This window comes from Syngnathus scovelli, chromosome 11, assembly GCF_024217435.2.
Source record: "Syngnathus scovelli strain Florida chromosome 11, RoL_Ssco_1.2, whole genome shotgun sequence".
Lineage (NCBI taxonomy): Eukaryota > Metazoa > Chordata > Actinopteri > Syngnathiformes > Syngnathidae > Syngnathus > Syngnathus scovelli.
Window position 1 is genome coordinate 5,047,730 of NC_090857.1, and position 22,900 is coordinate 5,070,629.

The following is a 22,900-nucleotide window of genomic DNA, read 5'->3' on the forward strand; positions in this document are numbered from 1 at the left end:
TTTGCGTGTTGTTTGATGATGAAAATTCACCGCCATCCGTTCGATTGAAGTGGGTGTTTGTTCTTTTCTCAATGTGGCGACCATCTGGTGTCATTTAGTTCTTCGTTTGAAAAATGATTCGTCTGAACAGAAGGGAGAGAAGTAATCTCATTGTTTTGTCGTTTTCTCTCTCTGATGCTCGTGTTTTCGGATTTGTACTTCTCTCACCTTCAGACTGTGATGCAATTTGGAGAAAGGATGTGAATCATCATCGTCAGACACTCAGAGGGTTTGATTCGATTAAGTGCATGTGTCTCGGCGGTTACAAGTCAACGCAGGGAGAGGAGTTGGAGAGAAATGAAGAGGCTTCTAACTCTGGAATGAAATTAGATCTATGATTTGTTTGACTCGATTCTTTTACTGAAGTGAATCTTTGTCAATCTTTGTCGTTTTTGCAACACATCATCAGTAACAGGAAGAGGATGATGAAATGAAGTTTTCGATTTTTCTCTCACATGCAAGAGTCTGACATCTGGAAACCAGTGGATCTTCTCAAATTAGGAATTTGTTTCACTTGTTTTATTTTAGCTCTGCTATTTGGTTTTGGAACTCGGCGGTTTTCCTCACATCTCTATTTCTATTTTTATTGCTCCCGTTTCTTTTTTGGATGATGTATTTGTTCTCTCTCCCTCCACCCGTGTTGCCTGCTGTACAATTTCTCGTAGACTACATTATCTTTCGTCAACATTTAGCTCTTTTTTTTTTCTATTTAAGTGCTTTTGATTTCCTGATGCCTGCTTGGCGTGTCATCATCGATCATGCTTTGCACCAGGCCTGACCCTCACTGATCCAAAAAACACAACGGCGCCGAAACCACACGTGATTGACAATCCAATCCTCTGAACAATACAAGCATTTATTTCCCTCTCAGAAACGGATGGATTCCCTTGTCACCGTCTTTTTCACTACATTCTTCCATCCTACATCTCCGTGGAATTCTTTCCAACCAAACGAAAACATTCCCATACGCCGTGTCAGCAGTCCCACACTTTCTCGTATCCGTAACGTTCCCCTCGAAGCCCCCCCGCAGTGTCACACGCATGTACTTCAACATATGGACTGGGCGGGTGTTTCTTTCCATTTGTTGGATGGATTGCCAACCGGTTCCAAGTGGGAAAATCCGAACAGCTGAGGCCCAGTTACTGATCAGTAATGGACAGTTTGTCTTGAGTCCAGGCAGGAAGTATTATTCTGTTCCATTGGTATGTGCGTGCAGAGTCATGGCGGGAAAGCCAATGAGTCAATGTGTATGTCCCATTGGACCAGCCAGATGTAGCTGGATGAACAAGAAGGTTGTGTCCGAGAGATTCCTGGCTCCAGAGGAAGGAGATTAAGAATCATGTCTGTGTGAAACAAGCATAAATTTCACGGTAACCGCCACTGGAAGTTGACTTTGGACCAAAGAGCAAAAACTTCTACTCATTGTATCTCACAACTAGGGAAAGAATTGCATAGAAGCACATTTGAAAGTCTTTGTTGTCAACAACAGAAGGTCCAGATTCCATCACGTGTCATTTTCTGCAATTAAAAGGAATAGTTGGAATGTTGTTGCTCCATTTATGGTGACTTAGTGTCATCTGTCAGAACAGCTGATCCCCTCCGTCTAAACAAGAACAGACAGTAACGTGCGCCCAGACTGAGGATTTTTGAAGGCTTTGAGGGCAAACATGATTGGAAAATGTTGTCCAGATCGATGCCAAATGTAAGCTCATCGCTTTCAACATTTCATTATGTGCATACTGGATCTCATTGAAGTGAGATTTCTTTGGGTCTTTAAGCATACAAACATATTTCAACATATTGAGAGAGAGCAAGATTAAGCAATTACAAACACAGATATCAATTTAACAGCCTTTGGAGCCACGTCAAGACTTTACAAATGACAACACTTGGTTGGCCAACTCCAAATCTAATCTTAAACTGGCAGAAACATTTTGAAACACAAATGCACCTAAAGCTTTGTACTTGTCGTGCAAATCTGTTCTTTTGTCCTGAGCTGTAAAATAATCTTCTAAACGATTCGTAACCTTATCCTCAGTGTCTCAGGAGGTACTTTACTCGGAATGAATTGGCAAATCTCGCAGACCCCAACGGAACATCCGCCACCGAAAGAGGCAATCCGAACCGCTGTTTTAGTGTAAATGTTTATGTCAGATGAGATTTGTGTGCTTTGTAAGATCTCTGCACAGCGATTCTGTGTGGCCCCTTCAGCAGATTCCATTTCCTTCCTCACAAGATAAAGAGTGGTGAATGCGTGAGCGTATGTTTTATGGAACTATCAGACAAACATTTATCAGGTGACCCCTTAAATACATACTCATGCATCAAATAAACTGTTAGAGATTAAGCGTCATAACTTTTTTTTTCATGAATCGAGCATCCATTGAAGCTGTTGCTCCCATTTTCATTCATCCAGCTGGTGCACTTTTATTTTTATTCAACAAATTGAAGTGCGATGAGGATTTGGTTACTTCTTGTATGGACAGTTGTGTAAAATGAGAATGTTGCACTTCCTGCATGTATGAGTATGAACAGATGTGTCGCTTTGGTGGCTCGAATCCAAACTCCTGCACTTGATCACCACAACTCAGATATTCAACTGACAACTGTGACGTTTTAGTTTTCTTTTTATGTACAGGCAACTCTGCTGTGTTGTCAGGGATTCTCATTTCTCTTTCTGGCTTTCTGCTGAAAGCATGTGGGAGTGTTATATAGACATGGCTTAGTCATCAATTTGGCGCTGAACATTTTGTGTGGCACGAAGAAACAAATGTAATAGAAGAAAATACACACGACTGCGGTCTTCACAAGGAAACACACACGCACGCATACATACATTAATATTACAGGCTACTTGTTTGATTTGACTTTTTATATCTACTTGTTTGTCTTCCTGTGAGCTTCCATCCAAGCCAAACACATCCCACTAGCTCTTGCGATAAGAGGCCGTCAGCTGGCTGTGGGCGGGAGAGATGCTAAGAACGCAGAAGTGAATTATTGCTGGGAACGGGAGCTCACAGTGTACACCGCAGGGGGTCTTCTCCTTCCTCTTCGATTCTCATGCCGCCTGCGTCATTGTGCATTTGGGCGGATGCTCAGTGGCCGCAGGGGGCTCAGTGAAGGTTAAAGAGGTGGGGGCTTTGATATTCGGCTTCAAGTACATTTAAGCACTGTACAGCTTTTTTGTATATTTTCCCTGTGGGTTTTGTTTGTTGGTCTTAGTGGGGTGTCCAAATGTCTAATTTCTGTTTTGATGGCTGACGCTGTTTGGATGTGTCCCATAGTGCAGGTCTTAACGTGCTGTTCTTCTTCGACCGCCAACTGCTTGAGCTGAATCAGCAGCCCCTCTGATGCCTGCACACACAGCTCACCCGTGGAGAAAATTAACTTTCCTGACTGCTCTCAAGGTCACGCTGTCATTTGAATGATTTCTGAATTTTGACTCTGGTCTAGCATAGTTGGCTGTCACAGCATCATTTTATTTATTTTTTTAGCTTTTGCTCTAACGGTGGCGTGGGCAGTGGTTTACAGTAAACGACTAAGCGAGGATGTAAAGCCACATTCCGCTGGGTGTGTGAGTGCAGCGTGACCCAACATGATCAAACCCTTGAGCTGGTTGTGCTTCAATGTCAGAAGTCACTGCTCCGCCTGGGCCACAGCTGTAACTGGTTGAAACTAGAAGTAAGGGAATGCAATGGGGAAATTAACATTAGATGAATCGACAAATCTATTTCTGTAACTATATGAAGTATTATATGCGTTAAACACTAGCACAGTGGGTAGCATTTCAAATATGCATTTTAGCACAGTTGAGAATAATTGTCAATTTTTGTCTATGTGAAGCCCTTTGAGACTGTTTGTGATTTAGGGCTATACAAATAAACTTGACTTGACTTGACTTGACTTGACTTGACTTGACTTGACTTGACTTGACTTGACTTGACTTGACTTGAAGACTAAATTCTCCTTCTGTGAATACGAGTGTGAATAGTTGCTTGTCTATTTGTGCCCTGTGTTTGACTGGCGATCAGTACAGAGTGAACGCTGCCTCTCGCCCAAAGTCAATACAAACAAGCAGTATGGAAAATGCATCAATGTGCATTAAACATGAGTTGCCATGCTGTGCTCGAGAAAAAGCAGAGCAGTTCAATAGAATAAAAGACTTGGGGCGATGCAGCTTTGTCATTGACTGTACAAGCCATCTAAAATAAGAAGTGATAGAAAACAAAATAAAAGCTCTTAACTTCTGTTTTGACGCCGCTGTCAGCACAACTGATTATTTTGCCAGAAAACTAAAGACTGTTGGTGGAATAGATTTATTCTAAAATAATGATTCAAGAGATTAACAAAAATGACACATAATTGACAGAATTCAAACAAACATTTTTAGTGACAATCGCTAATTGAGATTTTCTTTTTCTAATTAGTAGACTCACAAAATATCTGATTGTGTCAAGGTTAGCAAAGACACTGGCGCCTATGTGTCCTGGCTAACCCACCAGAATTTGATCTCCCAATTTCCCAACGTCCCATCAAAACGATATTGATGTTGTTATTCAAACATAAACGCACTATGTTCTTCCGTTAGCACACTTTTGGGAAGCATCTGGAGTTGGTAGATGCATGCTTGAATGAACTTTGGAGTGTTTTGTTGTGCGGATCATTTTTTTACTGTCATTTCATGACTCCCTTGTGTCTTTTTTTGACTCGCATGTTGACAGCGCAGATAATGGAAGTCACGTCGGACTTTTCCCTGGTTAAATCTCTTCCCTCCTGTCTTGGCACAAAAAAGCAAGCTAGTGTCGCACTTTCCAACAAACACAAGTGGCACCTGGCTTGCAAGGCCATCAGAATATGTTTGAGAAGGATCATTTCTGACCCCTTCACGCTCTGAGGCCTTCCAACACGTTTCCTGCTGGCCCATTCTGTGGAATGATATAATGACGTTTCCACATCTCGATGTTCTCTGCTAGAAATATTTATACATGCATTGAGTTCATCGAAAGTGCAGCAGGGAACAGCAGAGGAAGCGTCTTCTCACTTACAGGACTTGCGGTAATCCTTTGTTCAGTCATGTTACTGCATCATTAAAAGCGTCTCATAAATTACCCATTGACAGTTTATATGTTTACATTAGTGGGTCAAACAATAGTGAAACTGTACTTTTTTTAAATTTATCTGACAGATCAGGTCATTAAAATACATTTTTTAAACCATTATAATTACTGAACAAATAATGTGTCAAAATAAAATATGACAGGCAGACAAAGAGGTTGTTAGTGGAAACGTCCATGAGCATTTCATTTTTTTTAAACCGATGTGTTTGCAATGTACTGAAAGTGTGAAAAATAAATATGGCTAACGAAATAAAGAAAAAAAATTATGGCAAAAAAACCCCATCTTTCAGTATGTGAAACTTGAATGTTTTTTTTCTTACAACTTTTATTATCCCCATTCTCGGGGATATTTGAAATATGCTCATTTATGGAGCTCATGACTTCCGATGAAATCACATGGCACACAAGTATCTTCCGCAAAGTTTTTTCGTGGAAAGAGTGTGATGTTTGTGTGTATGGAGGAGGGGGTTAGGGGGGGAGCAGTGAAGGCATCTTTGTAAGCCGCGCATAAGATACCAGTGTTTGCCTTTAGTCGCCATTGATGTCAAAAGGCAGCGTGTTAGGCCGGGTGTGTGTTCCAAATGTGAGGAATCTTTATTGAAGGCTCTTGTGATGATGACTGAGCTCGTTTGTGCGCTCTTTAATGGTGTGGCGATTGTGCATTGACCTCACAAATGGTCCAATTAAATGTACAAATGAGTCTGCTGTTGTGTTTCATTGTCATCTTGTACGCAGACTCACACATGCTAAAAAGTGCGCACACCAAGAATTATGGGATGTGTTAAAGGAGGTCAATCTTAAAGATGTAGTTGAATCTTTTTTGAGTGTGTTCCGAACTTCACAATGTGACAGCAAGACAAAGAAATAAAGGATGGGATGTTGTTACGTTAACCATCAAAATTCTACCTGCTCACTTTGTGCTAAATATCAGCAAACAAAGCAATTAGGCTACGGATGAGTGATTTGAAAGTAAATCCTGTATGCACACACGGAGATTATTGGAAGCTAAAGGGAGTGGCGGGGAGATGCTCAAGTACAATCAAGTCAGACAAAGAGGAAATTGGTCAGTTAAAAAAAAAAAAAAAAAAGCGTGAGTAATGCTGATGCCTGTTGCCATGGTGATTTGGGTCAATGAACGGTTGCTATGGTTGCCTCCCTACTTGGAATTCCGAGAAGGAGATATTTTGACGTGTGCTCAGTCTGAACTTGCGGGTGGAGGATCAAAGTGTGTAATTATAAATGAGGATGTTCGGCATGAGCGTGTGTGTGTGCTTTTATTTATTTTTTTTGACTAGTCTTTGACTGTGGTCTAACACAGACATGATTCCTGAATTTAATTTGCGTGTGCCTCATCTGTCATATTGTGCTCCTGATCCATTTGTGTTTCTGTGTGTGTGTACGTACATCACCTGATGTCTGTTAAAGAAAATAGGTCACTGCCCTTTATATCTTGATCTGCTGAGTCAGATCACAAATACTGACTGATTAAAATTGCAGGGATTATACATCAGACTATTGGAAATAATATATATAACATAATATAATGCATATTCATCACTACATTTGTTATTTTTAGGGCAGATGGAAACTCGACATTTCTGTTTTGACTACGGTTTGTTTTACTGGCCGACTCTAATCAACATCGTCACATGTGGTGGCTGATGTCCTGTTGCATGTGAGTATTTTTTTGCCCGCCGGGTCCAAGCTTAACTGGTATCAGAGGGCCTGTTGTTCCTGCTGCCCCTGTTCCTCTAGTGATGCTGATGTGGATGGGATGTCGTGTGACACATCGAGTGGACTCCACTGCAAGATATACAATGTATGTGTGTGTGCACACTAATGTGAAGAGATGCAAAACGATATCCACGCAAACGTCCTGCAGGACGTACGTACACACACAGTGGTGGGACCAGAATAGATTGCGAATGGTTGTTGGGTCTGACGAGAGTGCACGTGGCGCGAGGGCACGTGAAGCTAACCCTCCCATCCCCCATTGCCGATGATGTTAGACCTTCTACTGTATGTTACCACTGGCAACAAGCATGTGCCCATCCCCCCCTCCTCTTCTGACTGGGCTGGCCGGCTGCATCATCATTGTTCAAAGCCTGAGGTTGTTCCTCATACAGTATGTCCACACACAGTGGACACAGGCGTGAGTATTAAATGTTGAGGGTGAGCTGTGTTTTAAAGTGGCTTCCCCATTATGTACACACCTGATAGTTTCTAATTTATTTGTATTTGCTTTTTATAAAAATATATACATATTTTTTAAATGTGTATATATATTTGTACATGTATATTATTAATGACGATATTTACATTACTGTATTTTCCGCACTATAAGGCGCACCTTCAATGAATGGCCCATTTTAAAACTTTGTCCATATATAAGGCGCACTGGATTATAAGGCGCATAGAATAAATAACTCAACGTTGCTCAAACGTTAATGCAATCACAATATAGTAACACTCAAAATAGTGAAAACAATAACACTATATCAATAACTCAACGTTGCTCAAACGTTAATATCACACAGCACACAAAATAAACACGTAAAGCTTACTTTAATAAATTAGTCCTCATCCACGAATCCATATTGGTCCATATAAGGCGCACTGTCGGCTTTTGAGAAAATTGGAGGGTTTTAGGTGCGCCTTATAGTGCGGAAAATACGGTACATATATTTTTAATGACAAGCATCGCTTAGTATAATGCAGTACTAAGTAGGAGAACTATCTTAGTCAATGCTGAAGTGATTTGCAGAAAAGATCGACACTAAATTCATTCAGAAGGAACACATGTAGCACATTAAGCAGAGGAAAAAAACTGACCGTTAGTGTCTTTGTAGAAACTATTCTTGATAAAGTTGCAGCTAATTCTGTTTTTAGTATCAACGTTGAGAGTCATTCTCCTGATTTGAATCCCATATTGCAAACAAAGACATACATCAGCAGTCAAGTCTGGTTTGAGGACAAACTGAGATTTATTGCCTCCAGTATATTGTTGCACACGTTTCCATCCAAAAAGCTTTTTGTGTTCAACCATGGCAAGCTTGACAACTCTCATAGTGTACTTTGTGTGTGTTTGTGGACGTGTTGGAGCTGTAACACAAACCACATTGAGGGATGCCTGCATTGGCCTCACGGTTAAGATTTTGGCCACCACGTCTCATTGACAGTGCGGCGTGCGTGATGCTTGATTTAATGAGCTTATCCTCGGACCCCCCGCACCGTATTACCGTTTGACATTGCTATAAGGAACACCATGTGCACGTGTTTGATTCGCCGCTTGATTGGAGAACGGCAAATGAGTGCTGGTTGAATGGTCGGCTGCGCATTTCAGCAATGGTAGTCGAGTGTAACGACGTGTGCGGACATCTGCATACACACGCAACATACCTCCTGTGGAGACCACACACGTGCTCACCCTGCTGTGTCAGGAGTGTGTTCTTCTTAGACAAATTGGATAAACACTTTGTCTTCTTTGTGAGTGAGGAATTCTATCAATGTTCTTTTTTGGAACAGGTGAGAGAGCATTCCTGCATTCTTCTTCTGGATGGCTCCAAAGTTGGGCGAGATATTTAAATGTATCTGCAAGTGTGGCTTTTTCCAAGTCTGCTGCAATGAGGGTGTTGCCCGGTGTGAAAGAGTTGCAGATGAGTCTGGCTTTGCCATTTCATGGTGAGATCATCGCCATTCCCTAGGGGTCTGCTGTTATGAGGGGCTTGTTCCAGCAGCTTACCGAGGGTGTGTCGCTGAACTCTTGCTGGATCCGATCCAAATAAGCTTCAGCTGATGTTGTCATTGTGGAATTCAAATAAACCATAGCACGTCTTGAACAATGTTGATACTTTTCTAACGTTTTATTGTGAGCTCTTTGTGAGGCCTTATGATTTATTATTATTGCATATTGGTGTTGTTATCCTTGAAATACTAGATGCTGAGTCCTAAAGAACACCTATATAATCCTTTTGCCTTTGTGTTTACTTTATGAATCCTGAAACTCGGATCCTTACCCTCCGCATGATGTCATTCATTGATTTTACAGCTGGGCCATTACCGCTAATCTTAATCGTTGGGATTAACGCGAAAGTCTGAGCAAGCATGATGTGTGGTGTCTGGTTGCATCTTATTATGCAGCAGGGATGAAAAAAAAAGTCTTTAGCCAGATTCACAGTGTTTGTTCATTTGTCAAAGATTAATTTAAAGGTTGATGAAATATGATCTTTTCATAAGATCATCAATACAGCAGACTAAAAGTACAAAGATAGTGCTCGTAATAAATTCATTGATCACGTTCACTTCCTTCAGTCATATCCTAATATTTTGTCCATATTATAAATCTTTTGGACACTCATAAGTCAGTTTGTGTGTGTGTCTCCAAGTCCATCATCATTTCAGTAACTTTGTTTATTCTTGTTTCAGGGCCGGCATTGATGATGTGGAGACAGACGTGGTGGAGATCGAGGCAAAGTTGGACAAGGTATGGACCCCCTCCCCCCTCCCGTACAGATTACTAAATCAACTATGTTTTCTTTTGACTGAATCATAATGCTTCCCTGAAAAACGTCATCAGTGCTTAGTTGACGTGTGAACTTGAATTGGTTTTCTTTGCATCAGTCCATTAAAACCAGATGTGCTGTGCTATGTCCAATTGGCTCGAGCATAGCTAAACAACACAGTGCACGCGTTGGAGTGAAATATAGAAACATTACAGTCGCCTGTTGTTGCTCCACTGCCATTTTTGCCTGTGTCAGCAATTTTTGTTTATGTCAAAATAGATCAATGTTTATTCATATAAAAATGATCATAAATAATTGTTGGGTTGGTTAAGCAAACTTGACATTAGGAGTACATTTCCCGCTGCATTATTGCCATGCGCTTTTAATATGATTTAGTGCTTTATGTAAAGTGAAAGTAGATGGCTCGTTGTCCCCTGGGAGTCTCAGAGCTGAGGTAATGTCTCTTTCGATAAACCAATAGATGTTTCTGAGTCAGATTGCATTAACTGCACTGCATCATGTCTGTTGTCATGATAATTTAATATGATGCCAGAATGCACGACACTTTTGTATATTGCATAACCTTATTTTTGGACCCGCAGAGACATATAAAAACTTGTTGGTCGGACATTTCATTTTTCCAAGTGATTATAAATCAGCAATGGCAGTAGACGTTCATTTTTTTGTTTCTGTTTGTCCAAACACGCCTTTACGTGAAATCATTATTCCAAGTGATTATAAATCAGCAATGGCAGTAGACGTTCATTTTTTTTTGTTTCTGTTTGTCCAAACACGCCTTTACATGAAATCAACCTACACAACAGCTCAATCATGCTCAAGTTTTATAGTCATATTGTGAATTTGGTCTTTCATGACATTTGCAATTTTTAAATATCTCCCGCAGCAGTTAAATTAGCAGGCTGGTGGGTGACACATCACATCCACCCCATCACAAAATTTTCCTCCAAGCAAGTTGGGACCCTCCTCTGAACTTTGAATGATGACTTGAGGTTCCATTTGGGTCATTTATTCTGGCAGCGGGGGGTCCTTACACTGCTTTGGCGGGATGACCTCACACTGCCTGAGGTATATTCTGACAGCATAGAAATCTAAATAAAATGGAATGAATTACACTGTAGTTGCCTAATTTAATACATTTGATATTCTCATGTGTCCTTTAACAACCAAATCTGCTTATACTTTGCCATATTTTACAGTTTGCTATGGTTCGAAGGTTCTCCATTACATTGTTGCCGTGTCAGTCAATGAACACAACCTATTTGGTCCGATTTGAGCAGATGTAGCGATGTGACTCCCCTGTGGTTCTTTCAGCCCATTTGTTGACAAGCTGACACATATAATGGCCATGTTCGGACCCTGGGGGGCTCGGTATAGCACGCGATGAGATCACATTGCCCCCCGTCAGATAACTCACTAGACTAGCAGATATTTTGTGAAAGAGCAAGGCAGGAATTGCTGTTGTGTTGATTCAGACATAAAATTGACTAATGTATATTTAATATTAATGCTTTATGTCTGATGGTGGTATTACTTATGCATACATACATACATGTACGAGCTAAATTCCATCTTACGTGTCTCACCAGTTCTTCCATAAGTGGCCAATGCTTACTTATCTGTAAGCTGCCACGAAAGTACAGTGACCTCACATTGGCTGATGCTGATGAGACTTTGCACGAGATGCGATGTTTTATTCACTCCTTCCTCTGCATAGCTCGCAAGTTCTCGGCAACACACTCTTTCCAAGTGTTAAAGACTGTGTCACTCTAGTGCGTAATATTACCCGCAAAGTGGGAATGCATAGTTTGCACTCTTGAGCTATCTGCACCCCATAATTTACATGTTTACACCCTCAAAGACGACTCCCTTGTTTGCGATTTAGCTTGTGATGGGAACATTTGGCTGACTTATTTAACTGCCTGAATTCCCAGTGTGGAATTACCCAATCGTCATCTTTTGTTGGGAGGGTTCTGTTTTTTTAGTTGTTTTATTTGTTTTACCTCCCCGCCCTGTATTTTTATTATTTGTCCAAAGTTATACGACCATTATAAAATTAATTGCATGTTTATAATTGAGAAAATAAATCACAAATAGCTTGTTTGCCATACACAGCGTAGCAATGTATGATCAATATGTAACTTGACTCAAGTTCCGGTTTCATATCTGAACTTGAGGTTCACTTTTGAAAATGTCTAAACAATCTATATAAAGTTACTGACATGAGCTGTTCAGTTTGCCGGAAATGAGTTCTGTTGAATGAGAAAAAAAATGCTGGCAAAGAAACATTCCGACTGACCCAAGTATGCTTAGAAATGTTTACGAGTGTGTCTCTGTGGGACTCTTCATCTCTAAAATGACAAGCACAAGTAAGTGCCTTAAAAGAATGTAAGATGGAATGTTCAGGATGTTAAGCATGTACTATTTACACTTAGACGATCATCCTGATTTGTGTCAAATGTCAATTTAGCCATTTGGAAGAAAAATAATGAAGTTCATTTACATAGTAGTTAAAAAACAATTGAATTGACTACATTTATGTTTTATTTGCAACTGCCAATCTACCTAAGCTTTATTTGATTTATGTAATCGCTGCGACTATTATTATCATCGCTGTGTCGCTTTTTTTTTTAAATAGAACGCGTCCTCAATGGGTTTTTAAAGTATCCAAATTTGTATTTGCTCCTCTTAGCTGGTGAAGTTATGCAGCGGTATGATCGAGGCCGGCAGGGCCTACGTCAGCGCCAACAAGCTTTTTGTGAACGGCATCAAGGACCTGTCCCAGCAATGCAAGAAAGAAGAGATGGTATCGGTGAGTGAACGCCCGTCCGTCACTTCTGTTAGCATGTCGGGCACACAAACATGCAAATTCCAAATGTAGGTCGAGGTCTCCCTCGCATCCCTCTGACTCGAACAGGACATTCCGGCGGTTCCCCACGTGAATCAAACAAGTAGAGCTGTATAAACAAGTATTGTCTAGACATGGAGACGTCCAGGCTCCCAGAAAATGGGAGCGTCGGGGTGTCTCCATGTCTTTTGGGTTATCTTGAAATGAAATCAGATGCTTGCTTCGTGTAAAATGTGTTTGTGTTTGTAGGACTGCCTTGAAAAGTGTGGCGAAAGCCTCCAGGAGATCGTCAACTACCATATGGTGAGAACTGTTCTTCTTTTACAATAGACTTGAGCCAGACCGGACGAATAAACACGAAGGAGCATTTTTGTCTGCTGTCTTAAAAAAGCATTAAATGCATCCATGTCTTCTTAAGATGCCAAGACATTCACTTTTGAGTGGGCTCACTATTGCATAAAACACACACACAGCAGAGCCGATATAAAGTAGAGGAATTAATTCACACATCAAATGGTACGGGGATCTTTTAATAATAAGGTAGAAACCAGATTTGCTGATTAGTCTGCTTTGTAGGTGGCTCTGCATACTGCTGCTTGTATTCATGAGGTTCCCTTTTTTATTTTATCATGTTTTAATCACGCAGAAGGCTTTTATGTTTTGTTCCCCCCCTTCCTCATTTGCTAATAGACTTCCCCATCTCGTGATTTCATTGTTGCCTCTTCTCTCGTGCCATTGTTCTGTCCTTGGCAGCTTCTGTTTTTAGTATACTCTTGAAGGGCATCGCAAATGAAACTCAAAAACCCAGACGTAGGCAACAATAAAAAATGTTTGTCCTACTGTCATTGTTCCACTGTATCTCTCTTCCCTTTGACTCAATTCCCCAGGGGTCAATCCCATTTGACCTCTCTAAGCTTTTCAAATCAACTCAATGTGTGCTGAACACAAGAGGATCTATCAGCTCAGTTTGATTTAATCACTTTTTCTGTTTGGTGTAACATTGGGTTTAATGGGGTTGGTGATGACACAAATACTCCGACCGTCATCTGCGTACGTGCCTAATTGTGTTCTCTGTGTACCATCTTCAGGCCTACTCTCCCTTTTTCTGAAACCTCACATCATGCTAATAGCGCAGATAGAGACTCACCCACACTCTCTGTCTTTAAAAACATTTTTGAAATATTTTATGATAACGTATTTCCAACCTTGTACAAGGTCTGGATTTAACTACAGTGCCCCAAAATGTTAATAACTTTGACTGCTCGAATAAGTGCAATCCAGATGGCCGGCTTTGTGACTGATCCCTTTTCATATTTTTTGAAGTAGTTCAGGAACTGACTGAATTCATGTATTTATTGCCTTAATTTTTATATTTTATCATACTTAAACATAAGGAATTTGCTTGTCAGCAACTGTTGTGCAGGCTTGGCCTGCTGCCTGACGTCCACAGTAACAAGCAGGGAGGGTCTTTGAACGTGACACGAATGTTTCAAAGCAACGTGAGTCGACATGATGATATGTTGGGGTCACGCCCAACAGGACACCATAATCCAAAACAGGTTTGCGTGGAACTTTTGGATTACTGGTGTTCCTTTTGAGTGAGCCTGATGGAGCTGCTTTAAATTTCAGGGTGGGCTGGCAACCTCACCACTGTGGAAAGTACCAAGTAATTCCTAGCACAGCACTAATTGTCCTGTAACTGGAATTTGTTGATGCAAATTGAATTTATCATGTCAGACTATGAAATAAACACCGATTAATAACCTATTTGCTGACCTTTGTTAGAAAAACAGGAAATGAAACACGAGTAGTCCAAGACAACATGGAAAATTGGGTGTTATTTGGTAAACAAAGGTTGTATTGTCAAGCCACAAACTCATAAAAGCTTAGCTTGTTGACTTGTTACTCACTGCAGCAGTTACCCTGTCATGCTGTTTTCCCACCATTTGGAACATTTCTTTCTGCAGTTATCATGGTTGTTTATATGATTATTCATCAGGACTTTAACTATTGACGGTACGGTGTCAATGCATTGCTAATACGATTGTGCTGTTCCTGCACAATCAAATGAGCTCCAACACAAGAGCAGCATTTATAAAGATAACATTGCCTGGGTGAGACTGACATTGTTCCTGTGCCTCTTCTACCTCACTTCTCCTCCCCATAAGCATGCATTGATAGTTCCAAAGGGATATAAGTTTATAGCCCCACCTTGTGGTTAAACAAGAAACTACAGTTTGTGTCTCCCAATGACATTGAGCGAGCGTGCGGAAAAATAAATATTGCACACCACCAAACGAAAATGTGACAAAATGCACTTAGACCAAGTCTCAAGTTACTCACAAAGGAACCGGGTCGGTTTAGTTAAAAAAAAAAAAAAAATCTATTATTCTTTTGTGTGAATGGCAACAGGTATCTTATGTCCTCTGTCTTCTCTTTCCACAGATTTTATTCGACCAAGCTCAGCGGTCAATCAAGCAACAACTTCACGCTTTCATTAAAGAGTAAGCATTCCATTGGATTTTCCTATTGGCCTAAATTATGCCTATCAAATATTTCAGGTCTTGTGAGTTTAAATACACTGATATATGTGTTGCATGCTTCTTCACGATAGTGACGTGCGCAAGTTCAAGGATACCAAGAAGCAGTTTGATCGCGTTCGAGAGGACATGGAGCTGGCTCAGGTGAAGAACGCCCAAGCCCCCAGGAACAAGGTCCATGAAGCGGAGGAGGCCACGCAAGCTCTCGTCCTCAGCCGTAAAGCCTTCAGGCACCTCGCCTTGGACTACGTACTACAGGTGGGCTACATACATATTGCCATACAAAAAGTGTCCACAAGGTAGCGCTAATGATCCACAGCAAGTTCATCTAAATGCATCAAACACTGGCACTTTTTCCACCAATCTGTTCATTAGACACATAAATTAAAGTTTTGTTTTGTTTCCTGAACAGATTAATGTGCTTCAGGCCAGGAAGAAGTTTGAAATCCTGGATGCGGTGAGCCCATATTTATTTTCCTTAGTTTCACATCGATACTGCTCAACTTGCTTGTATACAAAAAAAACTGCATGTTTCTGCGATGACAAGTAGAAGCTTCTCAACCTGTACAGATGCTGTCCTTCATGCGTGCCCAGTATACACTTTTCCAACAAGGCTTCAATATTCTGGATGAGATTGACCCCTACATGAAAAAGCTGGCTGCCCAGGTGAGGAAAACCAAATACTATTGCTCACGCACATGACAGAACTCCTTTGAATAAGGTTTTTAGCAACCCTTCCTCCATTATTACTTGAACGTGCTGCTTCCAGATGTCAAAGCATCTGGCGGTTATTTCAAGTTCCACCTTAATTTGGCTCCCATTTCCATCTTATTCGCTCTGCTCTACTTTGTGCAGCTGGATCAGCTCGTCATCGACTCAGCGGTGGAGAAGAGAGAGTTGGAGCATAAACATGCGATCATCCAGCAAAGGGTGAGAGAACAAGACATCTTTAACTTTCCGTTGCCTTTTGTTATATTATTAATACTAGTGTGGTTGTTATTATGATTATTATTTATTGTCAACCACTATAGAATTTCAGATTCTTCCTCATCTCACTGCTGAATTTTCACTGTTTCTTTTGTAGCTAATTGGTCAACTTGAAAGGAAAAAGCAGCTCACATGGAGTCACTTTGATATATTTTATGGGTCAAGCCGCTGAATAAAAGCTATTGTTTGCTTGGCGATGCCTCACAGAGATAATCCATCTGTTGGGGCAGTAGATGCCAACAACTTTTCTGTTTTTTGGCCTGATTTAGCCCATCCCTCAGATAAAATTAGCTGCCAAGGGAAGGCTTAATGCCAAACTTGATGAACAAGGCTGTTCATCTAAGCTGTTTGAAAAATCACAATGTCATCTAATGTGTGTGTTTGTCTCCCTCTGCCCTCAATCGGCCGGATTCTTCTTCAGACTCTGATGCAGGTGAGTTTGTTTTGCCTTCATACTAAACATGACTTGTTTTGCGTCTCGGCACATAAATCTCTGCAGACATTTCCGACAGATGGATAAGACAACATTTTAGTGCCTACGAAGCGTTTAATTTGTGTCTGAAGGAATTTAATAGAAGTCAATGTGATGAATGTGTACTTTTGTATCACGACATTCTCAATGAAACGGTCTTTAGGGTTATTATTGTTTGGCGGTGTGATTTCACTGAACATGTGTGCATGTCTGTGTGCGCTTGGCATGTCTGCCTGTTTTGGCGGTCGCGCGTGTGTGTCTCCCGCTCACGCACACAGACATAAACACGCCATCTGCAACAAACCCATTGATTCAGGTTTATGGTCATCGCATTGTGGCTCCCTCTATAAACTTGCTCTGAATAGATCAGTCACTCAATCTGTTCTACTTTGCAAATAAAAAAAAAAACAGACAGACACACACACACGCATGCACACACATAATTATGTCTTTGTGATGAAAATTTTTGACACACTGCATTTCCTAAAACTCTAACAATGACAGCCAAGTGAGTGATAGGGAGCGTATTATATTAAGGTCAAGGCAGTGTTTCCCAACCTTTATTGAGCCAAGGCTTATATTTTACATTCATCTCATGGCATACCACCAAGAAAAATAGCACAAAAAATACTGATATCATCATAATCTTATATTTAATTTAATATTCTTGCAGCAAGTCATGACTTGTATGAATGACAACAGGTGGATTCACAGATTTGTTACCTTCTGCCATTTAATGGCATTTAATTGTTCTTGCCTGTTGCTGGCATTGATAATTAAACATAGAATTATTACTATAAATTATTTTAGGAAGAAATTAATTGAGCCAGAAAGAAGTTAGACTGGTGTTGTTCATTTCCAGTCATGGTTGGCGGATCGACTTCACTTCCATTTTAAAAAATGTGGCATTCTTTAGTTTCCTCCTCTTATTTAGTGTTTAAATCCCCTCATTGTTGTTGTTTTTGTCAACTCACAGGCTTTGTTGTGATTCTGCATGATTCTTTATTCCCTTTTTATTTTTTTTCTTGCAATCGATCAATCGGATTGTCCGCTGAAAGAGCCGCTCGACGCTGAGCTGTCAGCGTGCACCATAATGCAAAAACTAATCCCGCTAAACCTCACAGATTGGGATTACGACCGAGGCGGGAATGGGACTGTTATTCTGAGTAGTACCGCAGCTGGCCCGACACTCAGATGTGGGTCTGTAGTTTTGTGCCACTGACTAGAGGACAGGAGGTCATTGGAGATTGGAGAGATGAAGAGAAGTTTTAACCCACTTTCTTCTCATCGTAGCCAAACGCAACAGAAGATATTAGTGCACGTAATAAACAATCCAGTGGCGTTTATATATGAGGAAATTCATTATTTTCACTAGTTATAGCTCACTATGTGGCCTGTGACAAAGTGCCTTTGAGAAACATCTGCAAAAGAAATTGAGGAAAAGCAGCAGAAAATGTTCGTCACAAGCCATTTGACACAATTTCCCTCCATAAAGAAAAAGTTCTTTTTTTTTTTAAACTCCAGGAAGCCACGAGACAGCCGCCTTTGTGAATAATAGATGAAAGCTGCTATTTTTTGATGGCCATTACATCAATGCAGTAGATGTGAGGATTCGGCTCAAGTTGAATTAGGGTGAGGTGTGAAAGAGTACAATACAAGTTGTAAACGAGGGTGCAGGTGAGGGAATGAAGGCAGGTGCCTTCGCCTTCATGCTATTCCCTATATTTTTGTTGTTGTGCTAAATCAGTGCTTATTCTTTTCGTTTGTTATAAACTCCTCCCTGCTGTCCTTTCACTGGCGTCTTTTGTGTACAGGCGACTTAATTGTGGCTCCCAAGAGGATTGTCGCCTTACTTTGCTCTGCCTCCATTTCTCCAGCATTTACAACTTTGTTGTGTGTGCGAAGCGGGTAGTGAAAACTAATGTTTGGATTAAAATTGCACAGAGTGACTTTTGGCAAATGAGAGAGTGAAAATGCAATCAGACGCCACAAAATTAATGATAGTTGATGATACAAATATATGAGATCCCCTGAAATTAAGCAAACTAACTGCACAGCAGTTCTTCACCATTGCAAACAGTAGCAATTAGAATAAATAATAATAAATTGTTAGCTCATAGCAAAATTGACAAATTGTTTTTGTGACGATATTAAAATAGTTTTTTTATTGGTTATCAAAATGATCAATTAATTCAGTAATTAATTAGTTGTGGGTGAATCAATTAAACGTTGCGCAGCTAGGCTACAATAACTGTAATAATTAAATCAAACATTAGTTCTTTGCAAAGTGAAATATATATTCTTAATTCTCTCATGTGCCTAGTGAAGTGAAGCAAATACAATATGCATTTATATTTGATGCAGAATAATAACAGTAACAACTTCTTGACTTGGTCGCATATTTAGTGGTGGACTATTGCGATGAGACTCTTTCAGGAAAATGGAATATAATATTAATTTTCCCCACTTTCCTGTATCTTTTAAACAATTGTTTTATATCACACCGTGTCACATGTCTCCGTAGCAGCTTTGTGGTGCGCTACCCTTGTGCCACTTGTGTGCTGCATTCTTCAGGTCGCGACTGATTTAAGGTGGGAAGCGGGGGCTCCATGCATGTGCTGGGGGAGCCATAATATCAGCTTGATTAGGCAGGAACACTTGTCACCTCCACGGGCAGATGGAAAGCCAACTCCACCATAAAAGTGAGGATGTAGCCGCGAGCTTGACAAAGGGAGGGATGAAATGTTTGATCCCCCCGATCCGGCAGCCGCGGTGGGGTCACGGGGGCAGCGAGACCTCACAGCTGTATGCAAATGAAGCACCCGTGTCGCTTCCACGCGGCGTGCCAGTGTGCAGACCAGCGCGTGGAGGTTGAGGAACGACACGAGTGGGCTGCCGTTGGTCTCAATGGATGAGGGCTACGCTAGTTTCCCGATATTAAGATACCACATTTCTTCAGAAAGACAACTCTAATTTATTTATTTATTTATTTAATATAACTTTTTAATGATAACTTTTTTTTGTAACATGCTGTTGGAAGTCACTGTTGTAAAGATGAAGATTCTTGGACGGCTGAGCTATCCACTGGTGAGAAAAGTTATTTGCTTTAGCTGTAGTTGTAATAGTGGGAGTATTGCGAAATCCTTTTGGTTGACGCTTGCGTCACCTGCTCTTGTTTTGAAAACTCGTACACCTGAGCGGACTTGTTTTATTCTGTCATTGCTGTCTATGGTATTGTAGTACTATTATCCAAATTTGTTTGATTTTTTTTTTTTTTTACAGTGATTTATTGTCACTGTTGCCAGATTATACTGAGGAGCCTGGACAGAAATGTCTATAATGTTATTTGCTGTGCAACTGTTCAGTGATCATCCAATCACATTAACTGTCTAAAGCGGCCCTCAACAAAAGGAAAACATGACCTCGGAGCTATCTTTTATGGATCTCGTTTCCCGTCTTTTTGTCGTCCCCCTCTTTGAGCAAGTGGCGTGCAGCGGATTTAATTCCCTTTCTGTGGAATTGCATCTTAGTGTTGAAACTGAGAGGGTGACTTGACAAATAGAAAGACACAGACTGTGCGGTAATATGGAAAGGTAAGCTGAGGAACAGATGGCCTGGCATTCACCTCTGCACAATGGAAACTGCACCTGAACTGAGCAGTTCACTCGTCATTTGAGTCACCCAACTCTCACAATGGAGCCACTGTCGCCGACACAGTTCCGTCGTTCCTTCTCAATATATAATTAGCGTGTAATTGTCGTCTAAACGTAGACGACACATACGATCTTATCTATTCTCTAAAATCTAAACCATCAGCAGTGTTTAATGAATGAGCCGCTCGTTACAAATGAGTCAGGAACTTGATTCCAAACTTGAGCAATACATAATTTAAGCAACATGTCTCCACAGGACTTTTCCTACGATGACCCCAAATTGGAGTTCAATGTGGATGCCCCCAATGGTGTCGTCATGGAGGGCTACCTCTTCAAGAGAGCCAGCAATGCTTTTAAGACCTGGAACAGGTAAAGCTTGACTTGAAAATATTGGACGGTAACTGCAATACTTTGCTTTTACCTGTTTTAATTTACCCTAACTTCATGCCCCCTCTCCCCACAAGGCGATGGTTCTCCATACAGAACAGCCAGCTGGTCTACCAAAAGAAACTTAAGGTACAATTAGGCTTTATGAATGTATCTCATTCAGTGGTATGAGTTTTGTGAAGATGAATTCTGATCTCAAGTTGTCACTAAAATTCTAACTGCGACGCTGCTCTCCTCCAATAACAGGACTCGTTGACGGTGGTAGTGGAGGACCTGAGGCTGTGCTCCGTCAAACCGTGTGAAGATAACGAGAGGAGGTTCTGTTTCGAGGTGGTTTCACCCACTAAGTAAGTGTAAATATGTACAGTGTGGCCCAACACGCAGTTTCGTCACAAGTCACCATCAAGTTATTTCGTTGCTGAGTCATCTCATGTTACAAACCTAACATCGAGTCTCCAACTCAAAGCACACATTATGATTCAGCAGTTCAGTTGTGTGGAATGTGAAAAGTCACTCTCCATCCCCTTGTAGAAGCTGCATGCTACAGGCTGAGTCCGAAAAACTGAGGCAGGCTTGGATCCAAGCGGTTCAAGCAAGCATTGCCTCAGCTTATAAAGACATCGCTGACAACTACTACATTGAGGTATGAATCAGGGCCGTGTAATTAACTCTGAGCCACATTCGTTCTATTATTTGAACTGTAATTATATTTTTTGTATCCCTTGTCTCCATAGCGCCTGGATCGCACAGCCTCACCTTCCACTAGCAGCATTGACTCAGCCAGCGAGCCCAGGGACAGGGGGGAGAGGGCGGATAAGGCAGTTCGGGGAGGTGGTGAAGGCCTCCTCCAGAGGGTGCAGAACTTGCCGGGCAATGAATTGTGCTGTGATTGCGGCCAGAGTGCTCCCTGCTGGGCCTCCATCAACCTCGGAGTGCTGCTGTGCATCGAGTGCTCCGGGATCCACAGGTTCACCTTCTGACTCTATGCAAAAAATTGTCCCAACTGTGAGATAGACTCAAAGCATAGTAATAAAAATCATTTGGTTTTTATGTATAATTTTTGTTCAAGAAGGTCTTTTAGCACTATTATGCTATTATTGCTCTAAAGGGGTAAACTAAGTCATTTTCTTTCATTTTATATACCTTAATGTGCAGTTTCGATATGTTCAGAGATAAAGATGTGAGATAATTAAAGTAGTCAGACACTTAAAAATAAATTACCAGTACAATAAAAAAAAAAAAAGTCATTTGGCGTTCAACTTTTTCTTCCAGGAGTCTCGGCGTCCATTGCTCTAAAGTACGATCACTGACTCTTGACTCATGGGAGCCAGAACTACTCAAGGTAAGTCGTTCTTCTGTTTGTGTTGTTCATTAAACTTCGAGTTAAGAAATTCCAGCAATTTTCTAAGTGGGAAAGTTGGTAAATGCAAGCAAAGCGAGGATTAACATTATTGAGCATTATTATTTGAGTGACATTCTTAGACGCCTATCTTTCTTGCTCTTGTGTTCAGCTGATGTGTGAACTAGGCAACACTGTGATCAATCAAATTTATGAGGGAGCCTGTGAAGAACTCGGGGTAAAAAAGCCCGCACCATCCAGTACAAGGTCAGTATTTGAACTGGGATATCACTACTTGTCATGAACAAATTTAAAAAATGTCCACTTTGTTGCTCCAGACAGGAGAAAGAAGCCTGGATTAAGTCCAAATATGTGGAGAAACGCTTCCTAAAGAAGATGAGCGGGAGCGAGGCGCTGGTGGAAGGTGAAAGGAAGTCCAGACCGTGGACGGTGAAGAAGTGCCAGCGACACAACAGCTCGGTCCGGGCGCCAAACAAAGTCCGCAGGAAATATCACCGCTACGAGCCCGGCAGTGCCTCACCTGCCAATCTCTCAGCAGGTGAGTTGGGCAACAAGCCTTGTGGCTGTTTTGTCATGATGAGCCACTTCAGAACCAACTTGAGTCTTTTACTCTTGTGAACGTTCGGCAGCAGCGGCAGCCAAATTTCGCCGGGATTCCCTGTTCTGTCCAGATGAGCTGGACTCCCTCTTCTCCTACTTTGACACGGGCTCGGGTCCTCGCAGTAAGTCCACTTGGTATCACTCCAGCGGGGCCATACGTTGCCCGCCCTTTGACTAAACTTATTAAAAGTGAAATCAAAAGATGGCGCACGAGGAGGTATCTTATGTAATAATTAACGTGTCCGCGGTTTGGCATGGTTTGGCCCCGCAGGCCTGAGTAGCGACAGCGGCCTGGGAGGAAGCACTGACGGCAGCACCGACATCCTGGTGTTTGGTTCTGTGGTGGACAGCGTCACCGAAGAAGGTACGTTGAGGAT

General features: G+C 41.3%; 1 protein-coding gene across 8 annotated transcripts in view; it reads left to right on the top strand.

Moving 5' to 3' along the window:
* The window catches only part of LOC125977929 (arf-GAP with coiled-coil, ANK repeat and PH domain-containing protein 3), a 34,178-nt gene that overhangs the window by 5,358 nt on the left and 5,920 nt on the right, over nucleotides 1-22,900 (top strand). For 3 of the 8 annotated variants that reach the window (XM_049734992.2, XM_049734993.2, XM_049734997.1), the window contains exons 2-20: nucleotides 9,582-9,639; nucleotides 12,369-12,488; nucleotides 12,774-12,827; nucleotides 14,970-15,028; nucleotides 15,139-15,322; nucleotides 15,477-15,521; nucleotides 15,635-15,730; nucleotides 15,920-15,994; nucleotides 16,473-16,484; nucleotides 20,433-20,545; nucleotides 20,641-20,692; nucleotides 20,810-20,910; nucleotides 21,095-21,206; nucleotides 21,298-21,530; nucleotides 21,836-21,905; nucleotides 22,075-22,169; nucleotides 22,241-22,461; nucleotides 22,553-22,645; nucleotides 22,786-22,887. In XM_049734992.2, the coding sequence (XP_049590949.1) occupies nucleotides 9,582-9,639; nucleotides 12,369-12,488; nucleotides 12,774-12,827; nucleotides 14,970-15,028; nucleotides 15,139-15,322; nucleotides 15,477-15,521; nucleotides 15,635-15,730; nucleotides 15,920-15,994; nucleotides 16,473-16,484; nucleotides 20,433-20,545; nucleotides 20,641-20,692; nucleotides 20,810-20,910; nucleotides 21,095-21,206; nucleotides 21,298-21,530; nucleotides 21,836-21,905; nucleotides 22,075-22,169; nucleotides 22,241-22,461; nucleotides 22,553-22,645; nucleotides 22,786-22,887 (1,895 nt within the window). The remainder of the gene's footprint in view (nucleotides 1-9,581; nucleotides 9,640-12,368; nucleotides 12,489-12,773; nucleotides 12,828-14,969; nucleotides 15,029-15,138; nucleotides 15,323-15,476; nucleotides 15,522-15,634; nucleotides 15,731-15,919; nucleotides 15,995-16,472; nucleotides 16,485-20,432; nucleotides 20,546-20,640; nucleotides 20,693-20,809; nucleotides 20,911-21,094; nucleotides 21,207-21,297; nucleotides 21,531-21,835; nucleotides 21,906-22,074; nucleotides 22,170-22,240; nucleotides 22,462-22,552; nucleotides 22,646-22,785; nucleotides 22,888-22,900) is intronic. The other 5 variants (XM_049734994.1, XM_049734996.1, XM_049735000.2 and 2 more) reach the window with 2 other exon arrangements.